Source organism: Bubalus bubalis, chromosome 5 (genome assembly GCF_019923935.1).
Source record: "Bubalus bubalis isolate 160015118507 breed Murrah chromosome 5, NDDB_SH_1, whole genome shotgun sequence".
NCBI classification, from domain to species: Eukaryota; Metazoa; Chordata; class Mammalia; order Artiodactyla; family Bovidae; genus Bubalus; species Bubalus bubalis.
Window position 1 is genome coordinate 38,863,860 of NC_059161.1, and position 20,620 is coordinate 38,884,479.

The 20,620-nt window shown below is 56.9% G+C and overlaps 1 protein-coding gene across 1 annotated transcript in view; it reads left to right on the top strand.

The window, feature by feature from the left end:
- DISP3 (dispatched RND transporter family member 3) overlaps positions 1-20,216 on the top strand; it is a 58,042-nt gene extending 37,826 nt beyond the window's left edge. Inside the window, exons 6-21 of the mRNA XM_006076735.4 lie at positions 295-455; positions 1,641-1,780; positions 3,392-3,540; positions 3,776-3,937; positions 4,802-4,963; positions 7,156-7,269; positions 8,214-8,350; positions 9,538-9,722; positions 12,101-12,231; positions 12,309-12,481; positions 13,473-13,599; positions 14,328-14,473; positions 16,604-16,763; positions 17,366-17,479; positions 17,897-18,063; positions 18,966-20,216. Of these exons, the coding sequence (XP_006076797.3) occupies positions 295-455; positions 1,641-1,780; positions 3,392-3,540; positions 3,776-3,937; positions 4,802-4,963; positions 7,156-7,269; positions 8,214-8,350; positions 9,538-9,722; positions 12,101-12,231; positions 12,309-12,481; positions 13,473-13,599; positions 14,328-14,473; positions 16,604-16,763; positions 17,366-17,479; positions 17,897-18,063; positions 18,966-19,328 (2,591 nt within the window). The 3' untranslated portion in view covers positions 19,329-20,216. The remainder of the gene's footprint in view (positions 1-294; positions 456-1,640; positions 1,781-3,391; positions 3,541-3,775; positions 3,938-4,801; positions 4,964-7,155; positions 7,270-8,213; positions 8,351-9,537; positions 9,723-12,100; positions 12,232-12,308; positions 12,482-13,472; positions 13,600-14,327; positions 14,474-16,603; positions 16,764-17,365; positions 17,480-17,896; positions 18,064-18,965) is intronic.
- Positions 20,217-20,620: the final 404 nt, after the last annotated feature.

Sequence of the window (20,620 nt, forward strand, 5' to 3'; positions counted from 1 at the left end):
GACCTCAGAGCCTTGGACTTGGGGTGGAGGGTGGGTAGAGTATGAGTGGTGAGTGATTCTGGGCATATGGTGGGTGGAACCCCCCAGAGGTGGAAGGAGCGGGTGGATATGCTGGGTAAAGAAAGGTTAAGCATGGTGGGAAAGGTGAGGGGTGGTGAAGATTTGGAGGAAAGGATCTAGTTCTGGTGAGGGAGGGGGCCATGCAGCATGAGAGTGGGTCTTGGGTTCATGGCCCAGGTTGGATCTGACCTGGAGACAGCAGAGTAACCCAGCTGGCCCGGCCCCCTCCCATAGGTGTGGACGACGTCTTTGTGTTCATCAACACCTACCGCCAGGCCACCCACCTGGAAGACCCTCAACTGCGGATGATTCACACCATCCAGACGGCAGGCAAGGCCACCTTCTTCACCTCGCTGACCACGGCTGCCGCCTATGCGGCTAACGTCTTCTCCCAGGTGGGAGCCAGCCCTCCAGCCTGGCCTGACGTCCCCTGCCCCCCACCCCTGCCCATGCATACCTGGACCCTGGTCTCCGCTCTTCCCACCCACCCCTTCTCTTGGGGCCACGCAGCTTCTGCCTCAAGGTACTTGCCACATCCCTAGAGTCCATGTTTTGTTACTAATCACCATCACCAGAACTTAACAAATGGGAGAATTCTAGTAATACAAATTGTGTTTCTTATTGATGCTCATTACTGATAATCCACTCTCAGCCCTGAAGGGCATTTAGCAGTTGTTTCCAAAGGTCCCCCAGCTGCTACATGGTAAGCCTGCCCATGCTCCCGACCCCAGTGCAGGGCCCTCTCCACCCACCAGCTGCATACGGCATTGTTATCCCTCACATGCTCTTCCCTCTCGCTGGCCCCACACTCCTTCCTGTCTGAGCTGGGCTTGAGAGAAGGATCCTAGGCCAGGTCCTGGGTGCCAGCAGAGCCTGAAAGGCAGTGAACCTGTCTGAGTCTGAGAGGTCTTATGACCTGGACTGAGGATCCTGTCTAGAAACCACTAGGTGCTCTGGGATTCTCCAGACTTTGCTAGAGAACCACGCCCAGAAATCAAGCTGAGCTGGATTTCCATCCCTCCTCTGCCATTTTCTGGCTGTGTGACCTTAGGCAGCTTGTTTAACTTCTGTGAGCCTCACTCCCCTCACATGTGGATCATCAGAGAATGGAATGAGCTGCTTGTGAAAGTGTTCCACAGACTGTGAAGGAAGGCCTGTGTGCTTGTTGGCTGCAGCTTCCTTCTGACGGCCACACCCTGCGCGGGTGCCCGTGACACTCCTGGGGCACACCGTGTGGCGGCTCTCTGTTCCCCTCTGCTAGCGTGTGCCCTGCTCTGACAGTGTGTGTTTTCCTCTGTCCTTCCTGTAATGCGTTACGGTGCACTTGCTCTATGCCGGGCACTGTTCCGGGCAGAGGGCTGCAGTGTCGACCAGAGGCTGGACTCTTCCTCTCTGCCACACCTTCTGGCTCCAGCCCAGCCCTCTGACATCCTCCTAGGCCAGTGCCTTCATTCCCTCAGCCTCGGCCTTCGCATCCTGCCTCAGTCTGGGGGTGGTCAGGGCCCAGTGCTGCAGAGTCCCTGGGCTCCTTGGGCTCCAGGCCTGATCCCCGCCCATCGCCCCCACCTTTCCATCCCCAGATCCCAGCTGTCCACGACTTCGGCCTGTTCATGTCTCTGATCGTGTCCTGCTGCTGGCTGGCAGTGCTCTTCACCATGCCTGCAGCCCTGGGCATCTGGAGCCTTTACATGGCACCCCTGGAGAGTGCCTGCCAGGCCAGGTGAGCCGGGCGGGTGAGGGAGGCACAGGGGCTGTGTCCAGCTCTCACGGAGTAGCCATGACAGACCCTTGGGGGACCATTCAGCACACTATCCTCTCTCCCAAAAGCCTCGTGATTCACTACTGAGCACCTTCTGTGTGCCCCATCCTATGCTAGCACTTCTGTGTACTCCTGTCTAATAGTTACATTTGATCACCTACTGTGTACCAGAAAGTGGGCAGAGTGCTTTTGTACAAGATCTTACTGCCATCCCCAGGGACCCTAGGAGCTGGGTCCTCTTATTTCACCCATTTTGTAAAATGTCTGTAGACAAGGAGGCAAAGGCTTGGAGAGGCTGGGCAGCTTTCTCAAAGTTATCCATTTAATAGGCAGCAGAGCAGAAATTTAGATCCCTGTAATCTGACTCTGGATCCCATGCTCTTAGCCACCATGTTAAATGTCCTCTGGGTTCTCATCTTGAGAGAGGAACTGTATTTAGACCCAGTGAGCCAGGTGCAAAGTTGATTGGATCAGTACAGAGCTGCTGCAGCTGAAGGTAGAGGGCTTGGGGTCTTGTGGGCCAAGCCAGCAGGGTTAAGGCAAGGGGCACATTGGTCAAATGGAATCCAGCCTGAGTGGCTGTCTGGGTTGGGAGTACTAGGGAATGATAGAGGGTCTGGCCTTGGTGCAGGGCATGCAAATGCAGGACTGTCAGGGGTCCATGACAGTGTCCACTTGACCATGGTGAGACGAGGGGCAGGAAGGAGATGAGAGGCCAGCAGGGAACTCAGATTAAGGTCTGGGAAGGACTCCTTAGCTCTCCCACGCATACCTTTGCTTCAGGGTCTCCATGTATGGTGGTTCAGGTTGGGCACTGCACAACAGCCCTCTAGCTGAGGCACAGTCATCTGCACTGTGGCCATTCAGGTTTGACTGTTTCTATGACAGTTTTGTGACATAGAAGCAAAGTGACTTGGGTAAAAGCCTCCTTTTCCCTAATTTCTACAGAGACACCAACTAAGCCCACCCTGTCCCTTCCCCCAGTCTGGGGTAGGGGATGCAGCCTCAGCCTCCTTGCCTGGAAACTGTGGGCCTTTGGACATGTAACTTAACCTTTCTGCACCTCAGTTTCCTGTTCTGTAAAATGGATACTACAACCCTGTGGGGATTCATAAGAGAATCCACGAGGAGCTCTAGCTCAGCCTCTGGCACTGAGCACTCCTGGCACATTCACCGTGTGCACTGTTCTTGCCCCCAGTCTCCAGGGTGAGCCTTGGTCCCCCACATTCACTCCAGCTAAGGCCTCAGCTGCACACTCAGCCCAGCCCTGCTTCCCCGTCCCCCTGGGCACTCGACAGCACAGGCGTGATCCCTCTGCTGCAGTCACCTCGATGCTTGGGCAGCTGCGTGCCATCATCTGCTGTCCCTAGGGATGGCTACTGTCACCATTTGTCTCCCCAGAGGAACTGTGGTACCCGAGGGCCCTGGGGGAGATGACACTGGTGAGAATTCAGGCACAGCTCCTGGAAGCCTGGGAGGCATGTCCTGTGGGTTGTCAGCAACAGCGTGATGCCTGGTTCACATGTAGCCTGGACTCCCAGGACCCACCCTTCCCCCACTCTCTCTCCACAGCTGCAACCAGAAGTGCGGCCGCAGGAGTTCCCCACACTTCCCTGGGGACGTGTTCATGGCTCCTGAGCGGGCTGGGGGTGCCCCTGCACAGGGCCCCATGCCCTACCTGGACGATGACATCCCCCTGCTGAGTGTGGAGGAGGAGCCAGGTGAGAGGGGGTACGGGCCTGCCGCTGAATCTGCGGGACCCAGGCACCGCCTCTACCAAGGGAAGTACCTTGACGAGCTGGTGTGAGGACCATCTGGTCCTGGGGTGGGGGTGGGACGAGACACCTGGGAGGATCCCCATCAAGCATCTGAGCTTCCCTGGAGGGGGCGTGGACCAGGGGGACTTTGACCCACATCTGGGCCAGCCCTCTGACGGGCCGCTGCTCTGCCCTGCAGTGTCACTGGAGCTGGGAGATGTGTCCCTGGTGTCTGTGCCCCCCGAGGGCTTGCAGCCGGCCCCCAATGCGGGCAGCCGGGGGCAGCTCATTGCCCAGCTGCAGGAGCTGCTGCACCACTGGGTCCTGTGGTCGGCCGTCAAGAGCCGTTGGGTGATTGTGGGTAAGTGGGCTCTCCACTCTCCTTCCCCCATCTCGCAGTGTCTCCCAGCACCTGAGATGTGGAGAACAGATTCCCCCCGGCCATTTTCTCAAAGAACACGCAGGTCTTGGGAGCCCGCCCCTTGTCCCACAGATGAGCTAGAGGTCAGAGACCCGGGCTCAGGTCGCTCACTCTCTCAGAGCCTCACCCCCTCCCTGCAGAGAATAAAGCCAGTCTCACGACAGCTGTCACTTATTGAACACCTCCTACGTCCTGGTCATCATGCTGGACAGCAGAGCAGAGTGCCCAGTGCTTGGGCTCTGGCATTGGACCAGCTTGGCTAATTGGGATCCTGACTCTGCCACGTTCTAGCAGTGCCACCTGGACTGGGGCAGTTAGTCTGTGCCTCAGTTTCCTATCTTATGACTGAGGAGAAGAAGAGTATCTAGTAAGGCTGTTGTAAGGAAACGACAGTATGTGTAAAGGATTTAGCCCAGTGTGAGGCATGTAGTAGTGCTCCATGAAAGTTAAGTGCTATTATTATTATTGTTGTAAAGATTTAGGTCTGTGTAAGACCAAATGGGTGTGCCGGCTCTTTATAGACTGTTCAGGGCTCTAAGATGATGGCTGCTTCTTGTCCAGGAATGTGAGCTGGAACTTGAAGTCCGACCCCTGGTGACATGCATGACAACCGGCCCCTACCTTCAAGGGAGTGATCCCCGGCAGCCTCACCCACAGGCTGGCATGCTGGGCCTCTGCCCACTCCCTTGGGATACCTGCCCTCCTCCCCACAGCAGGAGCAGCTCTTTCCCAGGGCTCTGGAGGCCCCAGCTGTGCATGTGTCCCCCCGCCACCCCTGCCTAGCGCAGTGTCCTTTCCTCGCAGGGCTCTTTGTCTCCATCCTCGTCCTGTCTCTGGTGTTTGCCAGCCGGCTCCGCCCCGCCAGCCGGGCCCCGCTGCTCTTCCGGCCCGATACCAACATCCAGGTGCTGCTGGACCTCAAGTACAACCTGAGCGCCGAGGGCATCTCCTGCATCACCTGTTCAGGTGAGGTTTCCTGCCGGGGTGTCCTCTTTGGAGTCCAGATCCCCAAGACTAGAGATGCCAGGCTCCCCATCACCATCTGAACTTAGGAAATCAACTCCACCTCTAAAAAGTGTTAGTCACTCAGTCACGTCCGACTCTTTGCACCCCCATGGACTGTAGCCCCTCCAGTCTCCTCTGTCCATGGGATTCTCCAGGCAAGAATACTGGAGTGGGTAGCCATTCCCTTCTCCAGGGGATCTTCCCGACACAAGTCTTCCACACTCTAGGCAGATTCTTTATCATCTGAGCCACCAGGGAGTCTCAGTGTTTCCACATTTCATTAAATGAATACTTCCTGGGTCCCAGCTGTGCTGGTGCTGAGGAGGCCGCCGTGGGCAGGACAGGCTTCCCAAGCACAGGAATTCACTCCACTGCTGTGGAGGCCATGTAATAGTAGATCTGAGCTGTGGTGGACGAAAAGCAGGGTGCCTGGGGAGCTCAGCATCATGGAGATCTTCCTGGAGGAGGGACTATTGAAGCCAAGACTCGTGGAATGGGAAGGACTTAGCCTGGCTGGGAGGGGAGAGGAGGGAAGTGGTCTAGGCAGAGGGGAGCATCAGAGGTGGGAAAGACTAGGACCAGGTTTGAGGGAGGTAGCTGCATGAGCCAAAGCTAGCCAGATGGGCCTGGTGGGCTACAGTGTGATGTCGGGATTACATTGTCATTGTCATTGTCACTGGAAGTTAGTGGAGGGCTTTACGCAGAGAGGGACCAGGTGCTGTCTAGTTGGAGGGCTGCGTAGAGCATGGCTGGGAGTCCATGTAGGAGGCTGGTGTAGTCATCTTGACAAGAGACTGTAGGGGCTGGAGCCAGCGTGGTTGATGGTGCAGTGAAGTCAAGAGGCTTTTAGGAGATGACATCCACAGGACTTGGTGATGGAGCATGTGCCAGGGATGAGCAAAGAGGTGAGATAAAGATGTCTGCTTGTCTTAGAGTTAGTCTGATGAGGTCCAGGGTGGGGCGAGGGAAGTCGACTCAAGGTCATACCGCTTTGCCGGGTGGTTAGAAACCAAATGAGAAGACGCTTGGGTGAGTGCTCCCAGCTCCTAGGGGAAGACCCGCTGACTGCTGTAATTGCCTTCATGTAATTAGGGCGGTGTTCAGATTAACCTGGCCTTCCCCTTGGCGATTGCATGAACCGAATGCATGATAATCGGCAGCGGCTTAGGGAGGTGCCTGAGGATCCCCTCTTGAATTGGAGCCGACCTGGCCGCATCCCCTCCGCCACTCCCGCCTGCCTGGGCATTGAATTCCATTCCATTCTCACTGCCCCTGCAAGGCCTTCCGCCATCCCTTGGGGCCTAGAGGCCGAAAGCCACATCTGCTCCCATTTCACAGATGGACAGACCCTGGGATGATCCCAAAGTTCCTGGAAACATCTGGAGAAGGGCCAAGACCCCAGCCAGAGTTCAGCCCCTGGCCTCTTGTATCTCAGCCTCTGAGCTGCCTCTTAAAGGGGCCCTTCATGTTGTAGCAAAAAGAGCTTCGGCTGTAGGGGCAGACAGGACCTGTCCTGCTGGCCTCCGCCTCTCACTTCCCCTACAGGTCATGTAACCTCCTCGAACCTCTGCTTGCTTCTCTGTCAAATGGGGTTAATAATAACCACCTCCTAGAATTACTGTGAGGATCGCATTTTTGAAAGTGTAAAATGTAGCTCATTAAAAAAACAAAACCAACAAAAAATTCATCTACAATGCTTGGGGCAAAACAGGCAGTCTCCCCTCATCTCTGCCGTTTCTAATTATTCCTATTTATGGAGCATTCAGCATGAGCCAGACACGTTGCTAAGCCCATGAGATGCAGCGTCCCCTTTGGTCCCTCAACCACCCTCCAGAGGTAACCCTTGGGAGTGTCATCCCATTTGACAGAGGGGGAAAGTGAGGCAAGATGAGGGTGAGTAGGGAAAGCTTCTGAGTGTCTTTCTCTGGGTAAGGCTGGTGGGTACCTTTCTTTTGCCTTAAGATTCTTATGCATTTGGCATTTCTTCAGTTCTCCCCACGTTTGTTTTAGAAAAAACCTTTTCCCCAGACACCCTGACACTACCCCCTTTTCTAAAGGCTCCAGGGCCTGTGTCCCTGGGATTGTCACTGTCCCAACCTCAGCCGAGCCCAGCCAGGGAGGCCCTCCTGTCCCTGACACAACGCGGGGGGTAGGTCTGTTCCAGGAGAAGCCCCACAGCCTGCAGAACAATATCCGGACGTCCCTGGAGAAGAAGAAGCGGGGTTCTGGGGTGTCCTGGGCCAGCCGGCCTGAGGCCACGCTGCAGGGTCAGTGGGGAATGTGGACTGTCTGGGTGGGGGTGTCGGGATGTCCTGGTACAAGGGTGCGGGGGTCTTGCGGGGAGAGCAGATAAAATCCCTTCTTTGATTCTCCTTCAAGAACAACAGGGTTGGGTTGGGGGTTGGGGGTGGGGGTAGGGGAGTGAACTTGAGGCCCTCGCCCAGCATCCTACCAGCTCTCCTCGGCCAGAACAAGGCGATCCCCTCCTGCCACACCCCAGCCTGGCCTGTGCTGCCCCATGAACCTGCCTTGTGTGCCGGACCATCCTGATTTGGGGGAGGGGGCCTCCTGAACACTGGAGCCTAGCTTATCCCTTCTGGTGTTCCCGTCAGAGGGGGTATGCTGGGATACATGTGGGAATTAACCCCCTGCAGTTAACCCCCAGAATTAACCCCTAGGGCAGTTCCATATGTCCTTGTCACCCCACAACCATCATCACCCCCTGTGCCCACCATCGTCATCACCAATGTGGCCCCACCTTTCACATTGTGCTCCCGTCATTGGCATCACTGCCACTTCCCTAGTCCATACTGGCACATCTTTACCATGGCTTCCACCCGCCCTGTCACTTCCTCCACGCCTGCCACCTCCCCATCCAGTGTCCACCACCACCTCCCCTCCATCTATGCCACCTCCCATCCAGTGTCCACCACCACCTCCCCTCCATCTATGCCACCTCCCCATCCAGTGTCCACCACCACCTCCCCTCCATCTATGCCACTGTGCCGTCCCTGTATTCACCACCACCACCTGCCCCCCCACCACTGCGGTGGGCTCGGTCCAGTATACAGGAACAGAGCCAACACTTGGAGATGAGCCCGAGATCAGGCTCAGCTCCTCAGCCAGCGGAGCAGAGGCTGGGCTGCTGCAGGGTCAGGGGATGCCAGCTGAGGTGATCGTCCCCCCTCCTCCATCCCTCGTTTGTCCCTAGACTCCCCAGGCACCGTGTACGTCTCCAAGGTGAAGAACAACGGCCGCCCGACTGTCTACAGGTTCTCCCTCAATGCCAGCCTGCCTGCCCCTTGGCAGACCGTGTCCCTTGGGGACGGGGAGGTGCCCTCCTTCCAGGTGAGCCTGGGCTCTCATGCAGTGAGCTGCCACCACCAGGGAAGGGGCCCTCAGTGCTGCATTGGTGGGCACTGGCCACGTCTGGGTAGGGGCAGGGTCTGCGAGGATGGACCTGCTCCAGGCAAATGAGGACCCTCTCCTGCCATCAGCCAGGCCCACAGCAGGGACCTGCAGAGTGGTGAAAGCAGGGCTGCTGAGTCAGCCAGGCCTGGGTTCGAGTTCTGGCTGTGCCATTTATAACCTGTGTGTCTTTGGGAAGATGACTTCATCTCTCTGAGCCTCAGCTTCCTCATCTGTGTAATGGGGGTATGAAAGGTACCACCCAGGGTTGCTGGAGGTACTTGAGGCAAGGCCTGTGAGTTCTGTAACACCTGGAATGTAGTAAGCGCTCGGTAAACGGGAGCCATGAGTTAGACCGTCGTTTTCAGCCTCTGTTCTAACACCCCCAGAAAAGGGTCTCCCAGGGCCAACCCAGGCCTCTGATTTTTTCCTCTCAAACATCATTGGTGTTTCTTTAACATGTTACACCTCCAGGGTGACAGTTACCCATGTCAACTCATGTCAACTCATCTGATCAGGGTTTGTATTTCCATTTGAAAGACGGAATGTGTGAGGTATTCCCTGGCTCTGACCTTTACACTAATGTTTACAAGGTGATTCCCACTGCCTGGAGAGCCTGCCTTCCAGCTTAAAGCACGGCTGGCTCCACGTTCAGGTTTCTTAGCATAATGTTACCTCCTCCTTGGACCATGTCCTGGAAATAATCCTCAGTTCACCCTCCTCTTCTACTGCCCCATTCCTCCTGGGTCTTATCATCTTAATGTTTAAGTCTAAGCCCTTAAAAGAATCTGAAGCCATCGTCACTGGCGGCTCTAGGAGGGCAGGGACCAAGCCCATCTGGCTCAGTGTTGTATTCACAGCCCAGCTCAGGGCTGGCTTGGAGTAAATCCTCAGTTGAAGGAAGGACTGAGGCTCAGAGAGAGAGAGGGAAGGGTTTGCCTCACCTTTAAACTCGAACCCAAGCCTCCTGGGTTCTGCCCAGAGCTCTTCCCCCGACTCTGAGGGCTGGAACAGGGGCAGGGGGTGGGGAGGTCTCCCAGGAGGGAGGGGACCCAGCCTGAGGCCCGGCCCAGGCAGAGGCAGCCTCCCGGAGTCACCTGTCTTGTCTCTGTCAATCCACTGCTTAGGTGTATAGAGCGCCTTTTGGTAACTTCACCAAGAAGCTGACCGCTTGTATGTCTACAGTAGGGCTGCTCCAGGCGGCGAGCCCCTCCCGCAAGTGGATGGTGACGACCTTGGCCTGCGACACCAAGCGGGGCTGGAAGCTTGACTTCAGCTTCTACGTGGCCGCCAAGGAGCAGCAGCACACCCGGTAACAGCCCTGCCGACAGGCCGGTTCCCACTCATCTGCCCCTCCCAGCAGAGATGTCCGCAGGCCGCTGTCCAGGGACTTCCCTGTTGGTCTGGTGGTTAAGACTTCGCCTTCCAGTGCAGGGAAACCAAGTTCAATCCCTAGTCAGTGAAGCTACAATCCTACATGCCTCAGGGGCATAAAACCAAAACCAAAAACAGAAGCAATATTGTAACAAAGTCAATAAAGACTTTGAAAAGTGGTCCACATTAAAAAAAAAATTCTTTTTTTTTTTTTTAAAAGAAACCCCTACCTATTTCCACATGTGTGCTTAGACAGTCTTCCCCCCAGAGCTGGGGATGGGGGAACACCAAGATGCCAGGCCCACAGTTCTCTCCCCTATCTGCCCCTTACCCTCTGAGTGGCTCTGTGAGAGATGCTGTCTGCCTGCCCCTTGGCACACCAGGCAGTTCCCAGCTCAGAGCTCCTGCATTTGCTGTTCCCTGGACCTATGGTGCTCTTCCCCAGCTCCTCCAGAACCACAGGACCACAAGGGACGTCCATGATTGACTCCTCAAGATTTAGGTCCTTACCCAGATACTCTCCACCCACGGCTGTCTCTGACCAGACCTCCCTCCCGCGGCTGAAACAGCCACACCCCATCTCTCCCCATACATCACCCAGCTGCTCTCTTTCTGGTTCCCATCACCTCCTGGAATCATACTGACAGCTGGTTCATTACCTGTCTTTGCTCAGGAGAATGTAGGCCTCCTGCCGTATCCCCTCACCTGGTCCAGGGCCTGGCACGCAGCAGGTGCTCAGGAAACGCTTGCTGGGTAAATGAGTGAAGGAAAGAATGAATACACGCTGCCTGCCTCTCCAAGGCTCTATCCACACTCTCAGTGCATACAGTTAATTCAGAAGTTATTTATTTAGTGTTGCCCCTCCCTAAAGAATATACCTGCAATGCAGGAGACCCAGGTTTGATCCCTGGGTCAGGAAGATCCTCTGGAGGAGGGCAAGCAACCCACTCCAGTATTCTTACCTGGGGAATCCCATGGACAGAGGAGCCTGGCGGGTTATAGTCCATGGAGTGGCAAAGAGTCAGACACGACTGAGCAGCTAACACCCCCGAGACTGTAAGGTGACAGGAGAGAGCCCGTGTCTGTTGTCCTTATCTACTGTATACACATGCCCTGCCTAGCGCCTGGCATGAAGTCACTGTCCCCAAATACTTAATGAGCAACTGTGTGCTGTGCCTTGAGGGGTCTCCGAGCCAGCTGGGGGCATCTTTTCCCAGGTTCCTCCCCCTGTTCTGACCACTGAGGCTGTGTTCGCTGAGGGCCTTACTCTCTCATCCATTCATTCATTTAATAAACCTTGAGCACTGACAGTGGGCCGGCATGTGGCTAGTGCTGGGGATGGTAAACAAGACAGATGTGACTCCTGCCCTCGGGCTGACTAGCAGGAGACAGCAGCTAGCAAGTCAAGCGCAATGTCATTACAAATTACAATACGTGCTCTGGAAGGAAAAGCCCGCTGCCGTCGCAGTCCAGATAACGGCAGTGCAGGGCCTGCGCTTCTGCCACCAGGGACCATGGTCTGTTTGGCAGGGCCTGGCCTTGGGGCAGCGAGCACCCACAAGAGGCTGGACTCAGCTTGGGGCCGGGGGGTGACCAAGATGGGCTCACTGGGCCATTCCAGCTTGGCCCACCTGGCTCGGGAGGTGGGGGTCCTTCTGCCTGCCCTCTAGGGCTAGGCTCCCTCTGCAGATACACAATAGCCACTGGGGTCATGCTGCCTGGATGAGCTTAGAGCATTCTATAAAGCACTTGGAACTACATCAAGAAAGTGTGTTAGTCGCTCAGTCGTGTCTGACTCTTTGTGACCCCATGGACTGTAGCCAGCCAGGTTCCCCTGTCCATGGAATTCTCCAGGCAAGAATACTGGAATGAGTTGCCATTCCCTTCTCCAGGGGATCTTTCCAACCCAGAGATCAAACCCGGGTCCCCTGCATTACATGCAGATTCTTTACCATTGAGCCACCAGGGAATCCCAGAGCTACATCAAGTCCAGTGGTAAATAAGCTGACCGTGGAATCCTTTCTTCAAACAGAATCTTGAGCTCTGTAACTGTTCAGTTTAAGGTGGGGCTGGGGGCTTCTGAGCAATGACCCCAAGGCTGGACCTGAGGTCATTCAGAATTCTTGCACCCCTGGAGGGCTTCCCAGGTGGCGTTAGTGGTAAAGAACCTGCCTGCCAATGCAGGAGACGTCAGAGATGCTGGTTTGATCCCTGGGTTGTTCTTCCGGCCTCTGCACGCCTTTGCCTCTCCTCCCCAGCCCCTCCTAGCCCTCCTGGCCCTCCCATCCTCAGTCCCGGCCTCCTTTGCCTCCACAGGAAGCTGTATTTTGCCCAGTCCCACAAGCCCCCTTTCCACGGGCGTGTGTGTGTGGCACCTCCCGGCTGCTTGCTCAGCTCCAGCCCCGATGGGCCGACCAAAGGGTTCTTCTACGTGCCCAGCGAGAAAGGTATGTGCAGGGAGGCTGCTGTGGGGCCTCGGGAGGCTGGGCCTGGCCTTTCTGTATAGCTGTGCCTCCCTCTGCAGCACCCAAGGCCCGCCTCTCCGCCACCTTCGGCTTCAACCCCTGCATAAACACGGGCTGCGGGAAGCCAGCAGTGCGGCCGCTGGTGGACACGGGGGCCATGGTCTTTGTGGTCTTTGGCATCATTGGCATCAACCGCACACGGCAGGTGGACAACCACGTCATCGGAGACCCGGTGCGTGCGCTCACGCTGGACAGCTGCCAGAGGGCCCCGCCACAGCAGGCTGATGAACAGCTACCAGCGCAGGGACCACCAGCCCAGCTCCCCACCCCCACCCTTAGCTCCTTGACCACTCACCCCGCCCAGACAGGACCTCCCGGGACCCCTGGGGCATCATTTCTCTTGAGGATGGAGCAGGGTCGAGCTTTTAGAATAACCCAGGAATCTGGGACCGAGCCAGCTGCCCTGCATCACTAGGGGTGGAACAGAGGGGAGGGCAACAGGTGGGTAAACCCTCCCTGTCCTCCTGCAGGGGCCCTTCCCCCACCCCATGCCCTTAGCCCTTGTTATGTGCCTCAGCCAGGGTGCCCTCGCCTGGGGTAGTCTTCCTCTTTGTACATGTTTGTGCTGGTGCTGGGCTCTTGGGCACTGGAGGAAAAAGGATCTGACAGAGAGAGGTGCGACTTGGTCTATGCCTGGCACGTGATGGGGGCTGAGACGTGGTGGAAAGGACTGTGGATGTAGGTCTCATTGGTCGTAACCTCTGCCTCGGGAATTCAGCCAGCCGGGTATACAGGGCATCAGACACTAAGTAATTTGAGAGCCAGGTGGAGTCAGAGGAGTTGTGTCCAGTCTGGACCATGAGTCCGCAGGGGTTCAGAGGAGGGACAGGGAGGTGGGGAGAAGAGGAAGCAGGTGATGGAGGGCAGGGGTGGGAGTCAGCTATGCGGAGGGAGAGGGGAAAGCAAGGGGCCCAGGTGAGCATGCTGTGAGTAAAATTAAGGGAGACTGAGGGGGTCCATGGGGGTGGGCAGTGATGGGAGCAGAGGAGCTGCTGGGGCTGGGGCAGAGCGGACTCAGGCAGGACCGTGGGCAGCCAGGCAGAGGGTTTGAGTGCTGGCCAGGATGGTTGCAGGAGCTGCCAGAGGCTCCTCCCCAGGGTGGGGCCAGGACTGAGTCCCTGACTCACTGAGCAGCTGCACTGGCTTGTGTCTCCTTGGGAAAGGGCAGCGTCATCTATGACAGCAGCTTTGACCTCTTCAAAGAAATTGGGCACCTGTGTCGCCTCTGCAAGGCCATAGCGGGGAACTCGGAGTTGGTGAAGCCGGGCGGGGCCCAGTGCCTGCCCTCAGGTGGGTGTGAGGTCCAAGGTGGGGACAGCCCCCAGGACACACATGCCTGGAGTTGGGGTGTCTGTGGACTCTTGTCTGTGTGTGCGTGTGTATCCACGCGGGGGTGGGAGCTATGTGAACCTTCCAGATAAGAGTAGTCTCATCCCTGAGGATGAATTGACAGAGAGTCCACAGGCCTGGGGAGGTGTGCGGTGTGCAGGGCACACCTGTGGGAGGAGCTTTCCCAAAATTGGGGGTGAGGTCTGGGGCCAACCCCTCAGTAGTAACCTGGGTCAGACTAGGGTTCTTCCTGAAAAGGCATGCATGTGCTGCATGCTAAGTCGCTTCAGTCATTTCTGACTCTTTGCAACCCATGGACTGTAGCTCACCAGACTCCTCTGTCTATGGGATTTCCCAGTCAAGAATACTGGAGTGGGTTGCCATTTCCTCCTCCAGGGGATCTTCCCAACCCAGGGATTGAACCCTCGTTTCTTATGTCTCCTGCACTGGCAGGTGGGTTCTGAGAAGGCACAGGATTTCAGTTTCTGCCCCAATGGCAAACGGGTATTGTAGGTTTCCCAGTGACATTGCTAGTAGTTTCAGACGTTTTTTAAACTAGGTTGGGGGGAAAGCGTGTGCCCCTGGTGTGTACACACTCAGATGGGTAGGTGCACATGGGTGGGTGGGATGGGGAAGAGATGCTCCCATCCCAGGTCCCCACCCCAACCCCCTCTCCGCCATCCCTGCAGGCTACAGCATCTCCTCCTTCCTGCACATGCTGCACCCTGAGTGCAAGGAGCTGCCCGAACCCCACCTGCTCCCGGGGCAGCTGTCACATGGGGCCGTGGGCGTCAAAGACGGCCGTGTGCAGTGGATCTCCATGGCCTTCGAGTCGGTGAGCCCTGGGTGGACCAACCGGGCACGGGGCAGCCAACCTAACAGTGCAGTGTCACCGCTGATCTCCAGCCCCCGTCCCAGAGCAGAGCAGAGAGGGTTCTCCTTAGAGGGGAGACTGAGGCCAAGAGGGATGAAATTGCTTGCCCAAGGTCACGGGATTCATGAGTGCCAGCATCAAGTGCAAAACCAGGCTGTCTGACCACCAGGCTGGGCCTGTCTGCCACACAGAGCGCCAGGCAGCTCTTACCTCCCTTCTTCCCCAGAGGCTCAGGGTTCACATCGTTCCGTGGGGGTAGGTGACAGTTCAAGATGTTCCCCTCTGCCACTGGGAGGGGCCAGGTTCTGGGCCACAGAGCCCCTGTGCTGGCTCCCCCCAGGAGAGATGGAAGCCAGGGGACCAGCCATCCCCACATCCCACTGCTTCCTCTCTCTCATCCCTGATGCTCCCTGGGCTCCACCAAGGAAGCACCCATATACACACACCCATGTATACCCACCTGTACACACACATGCACATCCCAACCTGGGCATCAGGCCTGGCCCTGGCACCTGGCATGCTATGAGTCTTGCCCCATGCTGAGCCCAAGGTCCAGCCCTGGCTCTGATCTTGCTGTGCTCTGTGTCCTTGAGCGGGACAGTCATCCCCTCCAGCCTTCTGCTCCTCCTCTAAAGATTAAGGCTTCAGTTCCCTGCCCACCCGCTGACAGTCATCAGGAAGCTAGGGTCTATCACATACGTGAAGGCATCAGGGAACGAGAAGAATATGACAAGGTGACAAGCCGGCAATTTTTGTTCTCTGGCCCCTGCCCTGCTTTCCGTCCCACCACCTGTTCCCCTCAGTGCATGTACAGCCTCACCTCCAGCCACAGGAAGGAAGACCCAGAGCGGGCCCCAGGCTAATGCAGAAGCCACTCAAAGCCCCAAGTAGTTTTTTTAAATTGCAGTAAAATATACATCATAAAATTGGCCCTCTTAACCATTTGTAAGTGTATGCTGCTGCTGCCGCTGCTGCTGCTACTAAGTCACTTCAGTCGTGTCTGACTCTGTGCGACCCCATAGATGGCAGCCCACCAGGCTCCCCCATCCCTGGGATTCTCCAGGCAAGAACACTGGAGTGGGTTGCCATTTCCTTCTCCAATGTAAGTGTATAGTTCAGTAATATTAAGCATATGCACAGTGATGCAAATGTCACCAACGTCCATCTCTAAAATCTTTCATCTTGCAAAAGTGAAACTGTTTCCGATAAATGTAGACTCCCCAGGGCCCCCCTGCAGCCACCACTCTGTTTCTTTCCCCATGGATTTGACCACTCTCATCCCTCACACAGCACTGGCTTTTTATGATTGGTTCATTCCACTTAGCATAATACTCTTCAGGTTCATCTGTGCTGTAGCCTGTGTCCAAATTTCCTTCCTTTTTAAAGCTGAAGCCGCAGACAGTTTGAAGAATCCCTGCTTAGGTCCCTCCACATGACAGGACATCACTTCCCACCCCACCAGCACTCAGACACACACCTGCACACAGACTCATTGTGAATCGGTTTGTGCTCAGGGAGGGCAGAACTGGATCAATGAAGTAATATACATGAAAGTTCCAGAGCTGGGCACCGTGAACCAGACAGGCCACCTGCCCTCCCAGACTCAACAGTCCAGCCAGGAGAAGGTGGGGGCAGCTTGCCAGACAGTGATGAGAACAATGATGGGAAAGCATCAAGGGCTTAAAGAGCCCAGAGGATGCCTGTCTTGGGGCATCAAGGAAGGCTTCCTGGAGGAGACAGAACCCTACTTGAAGGACGGGCAGAAGCCGGCTCTGCGGGCAGAGGAAACAGCATGGGCCAACTATGGGACTCAGAGCCAGGGGCTCTGGGAGTTGGAGGTGGTCCTGTTGGAATGGGGCAGGGACTTTGGTTGCTTTGGAACGTGCTGCCGCTGCTGTGAGAGTCACACGTGCACCTGGAGGCTGGTGGGAGGTGGTCTCGGATGGGCTCACCCTTCACCCCCCATGCAGCACACTCCATTTGCAAGTGTCCAGGGACCAGCTGCATTTGTTATAGAGCTGACTGGCCATCGCCAGGGCAGCATAATAGGCCTAAGCCGCCCACCCGTCTCACTGGCTCATGTCCCCTCAGACCACGTACAAGGGCAAGTCCTCCTTCCAGACCTACTCGGACTACCTCCGCTGGGAGAACTTCCTGCAGCAGCAGCTGAAGACGCTCCCCGAGGGCTCAGCCCTGCACCACGGCTTCCAGACCTGCGAGCACTGGAAGCAGATCTTCATGGAGATCATAGGTGAGCGGCAGCCCCTCCCCCAGGGCCCCGGCACAGCGGGCGGTGGCAGGTGACCCAGACCAGGGAGGCTACGGCCTGGCCTGTCTGAGCCATGCTTGGCTTCTCAATTCTGGCCAAGAGCCCTGGAGGAACTGGAATGACACAGTGGCCGCCAGCACCGATCGGAGACCAGAGTTTGGGTCCCCTCCTGCTTGGGGGCATCTGGCCACATCCTCTGATCCTGAGTTTGCCCACTTAAAAAGAAATGGTAATGATGGTAATGGCCATCATAGCCAGCGGTCATTACCATTACCAGTGACTGCTGTAAGCAGCCATCTGTCATTAGGAGGCCTTCTCGATGCCAAGCCCTGGCTGAGGCCTGGCCCATGTTATCTCTTTAAACTCCAAATGAGGCCTAGGGAGTAGGTACTGTTATTATCCCCTTTTACAAACGAAGAAATGGGGATTCAGAGAGGGCATGTGGCTGAAAGTCACCAGAGGGACACAGCTGGATGTGGCGGTGCCGATCTGTATGACCCCAGTACCTCTGAACCACGAGGGTGAGGGGGTTGTGGGTGCCCTGTGCTGCAGCCCAGCTGAGGGCCCTTGCTTCTCCCTTGCAGGGGTGCAGAGCGCCCTGTATGGCCTGGCCCTGTCCCTGCTCATCTGTGTGGCCGCCGTGGCCGTGTTCACTACCCACGTGCTGCTCCTGCTGCCTGTGCTCCTTAGCATCTTGGGTAAGTGGGCCGGGGGCCAGGAGCGGGCAGGGATCTCACTGGCGGTCTCAAGTTTTTCTCCACCCTTAACTGTCTCATCTCTTCAGTGAAGGTTTCCCGACACACATACACCCCCCCACCCCAGGCCAAAAGAGCCTCTGTGACAATTGTTTGTAGGGCCGCACCCTCCCCAAGAGGAGCCAGGTGGCACCAGGTGGCAGGTCTCAGCCCAGGGATGTGTTGCTGCCCCCTCTGTCACCTCTTTCAGGCCCCCTCAGCCCTCTCAGGCCCTGTCCCTCCTCATCTCGCCAGTCACCAGAGTTGAGGGATCTACCGTAGACTTCATCGCCTTCCCCAGAGACCCTCTGAATTTGCCCAGCCCCCTTCCAGGGCTGTATGGGTGGGGCCAGGTCCAAGCTACTTCCCCGCCCCCTGCAGGCATCGTGTGCCTCGTGGTGACCATCATGTACTGGAGCGGCTGGGAGATGGGCGCTGTGGAGGCGATCTCCCTGTCCATTCTTGTCGGCTCCTCCGTGGATTACTGCGTCCATCTGGTTGAGGGCTACCTGTTGGCTGGAGAGAATCTGCCCCCACACCAGGCTGAGGTGAGCCCCACACCTTCCCCACCCATCCCTAAGATATCTTCTCCCTCCCCAGTGCCACTGATGAAGACCCCCAAGGGTCGCTGGACACCATGGTGTCCGATTCCCATCCAGCATGTGTTGCAGGAGCCTCCGTTTCCAGGGCCATTCTCCACACAAGGGGACTCGAGTTCTCAGGCAGCTGCACCCAGCATGATTGTGGGCCGTGGATGGGTCCACTCCCCCAGCTCTGTCTCCCTAAGTGAGCATGAGGGGTTGGACCAGGCGCCGTCCAAGGGCCCTTCCTGTTTCTCGAGTCCCTGATTCCCAGTCTCATTCTCAAGCCCAGGAAGCAGGTCTGAGCCCTTCTAGTTGTGACCCTGAGGCCACCCCACCCTCACTGGACCTTGTGGCTTAGGGAAGACATACCCACGTACTCAGTGCCAAAACCAGCTCTGGGTCTCATAAAAGTTTTTGGTTTTCCCCAGTTTGGAATTGTTTTGGTGTGAAACATTCATAAATACATAAATTAAATCAGTTATACATTTAGCTGCTCTGGGTCAAAAGAAGGAATCAGTTCCAATCAGGGCTCCCATGTTCGAGGACCGACCGTGCAGATCATCAGTGTTCTGGTTGTCATAGCTATGTTTAACCAGCCCCCACTCTGTGCCCAGCGCTGGGCACTGCTGCAGGGGAGCGGGTTTTATGTCCCCGCAGAGCCTTCGGAGCAGATGCTGTTATTACCCTCCTCTCACCCTCTCCCCACCCAACACACACATATTTATGAAGGTGGAATCAGAGCCCTGCAGGGTCAAGGCTAGCCTTGGACAGCATGTGTGTGTTTCCCAGGGCCCAACCTGCCATCCCAAGCCCCAGGCAGGGAGTGATCCCTTCTGGGGCCCCAGCGTTCTTTCACTTACCCCCAGGACGCCCACTCGCAGCGCCAGTGGCGGACGCTGGAGGCGGTGCGGCATGTGGGCGTGGCCATCGTCTCCAGCGCCCTCACCACCGTCATCGCCACGGTGCCCCTCTTCTTCTGCATCATCGCCCCGTTTGCCAAGTTCGGCAAGATCGTCGCCCTCAACACAGGCGTCTCCATCCTCTACACGCTCACGGTCAGCACAGCCCTGCTCGGCATCATGGCGCCCGGCTCCTTCACGCGGACCAGGACTTCCTTCCTCAAAGCCCTGGGCGCTGTGCTCCTGGCGGGGGCCCTGGGGCTGGGCGCCTGCCTTCTGCTCCTCCGGAGTGGCTATAAGATCCCCCTGCCCAATGGGACCTCCCTATAGCCCTGGCACTACATCTGGACTTGCACACCTTTGGTCCAGTAGGTGGGGGATGAGATGCTTGTTCTCTGCGCCCGGAGGCACATTGTTCGCAGCTCGGCTACAACTCCTTATGTTCCCAGACGTCTGGGCCAGACGTCACCCACCTGTGTGACCCACACTGCCTTCATCACAGTGCCAGCCCCTGCTGGGTGGTGAAGCTGGCTGCCACTCCCCACTGCTGGACACTGGCAGCTGCCCTGCCTCTCCCTGTTGGGGGAAGAGACCAGCCCTCCTCCTGAACCTGGTTCCCAGGGGAGTCAGGTGATTTTTGCAGGGGGCTTCCCTCTGCAGAATTTCCACATTGCCTCAGTGCTCACAAGAACTTTCTGACGTGGTTGTTACAGGGCCCCCATTCTATGGATGTGAAAACCAAGGCATCAGAAGGCGAAGTAACTGACCCGTAGCTGGGTCAGTGGCACAGCCAGAGTGGCCTCCCTCGGGAACTCTGCAGGAAGAGCACAGAGGGTTCAAGGGCAGGGCCTCACAACCCCTGCCCCCCCCTCCCCATCAGTTTTACGGCGGCCAGTGGTGGGTGGTCCTGTGGCCTCCCTAGGCCTTTAGGTCCTGGCCTGGGAGGACAGAAGGACCAGCCTGGGTTACTGCATGTCCCAACCCCGGCCCCAGACTCAAGGGGCTCTGCTCTCTGGAAAGCCATGGGGCCCCAGCACAGCCTTCCTCACAGGTTTGAGTCCCCCACCTCCCCCACCTGACTCTGTGGGTGGAATTTAGGGGAGGGGGCAGCCCGTGGGATGGGGAGCTGGCCGTGCCTGCCTCCTGCTCACAGCAGATGGTTGTTATTAAAGTGAAATGAAACTGCAGACGCCGCCATTAACACGAGCATTTTAAGCATTGCTGGCTCCATTGTATTCTTCAAATTGCGATAACTAAGTGTTTGCATGGTGCCGTTGGGAACCTGGCTCGAGGCAGGCGCTGGGCCTGGAAGGAGATGGAGGTGGAGTGGAAGGGGCAGGAGCCTCTGGGGAAGGGTCACAGAGTACTCTGGGAGCCCAGAATCAGGCTGGGGAACTCTGGGGCAGGGCACCATAGGAGTGGAGCCCATTTGGCTCCCTACCAGGACACTTATTAGCCCCTTCAATGTTCCCAGTACCGTGCTGTGACCTTCTTCCTTGGGACAGACATTGGCCCAGGGCATTAGGAAGCTGGACACAGACTGAGCTGGGACTGACCCCTTAGGGTGGGTGGATGGTCTCCAGGTGAGCTCGCCTGGTCATCTGTAAATATAAACAGGGAGG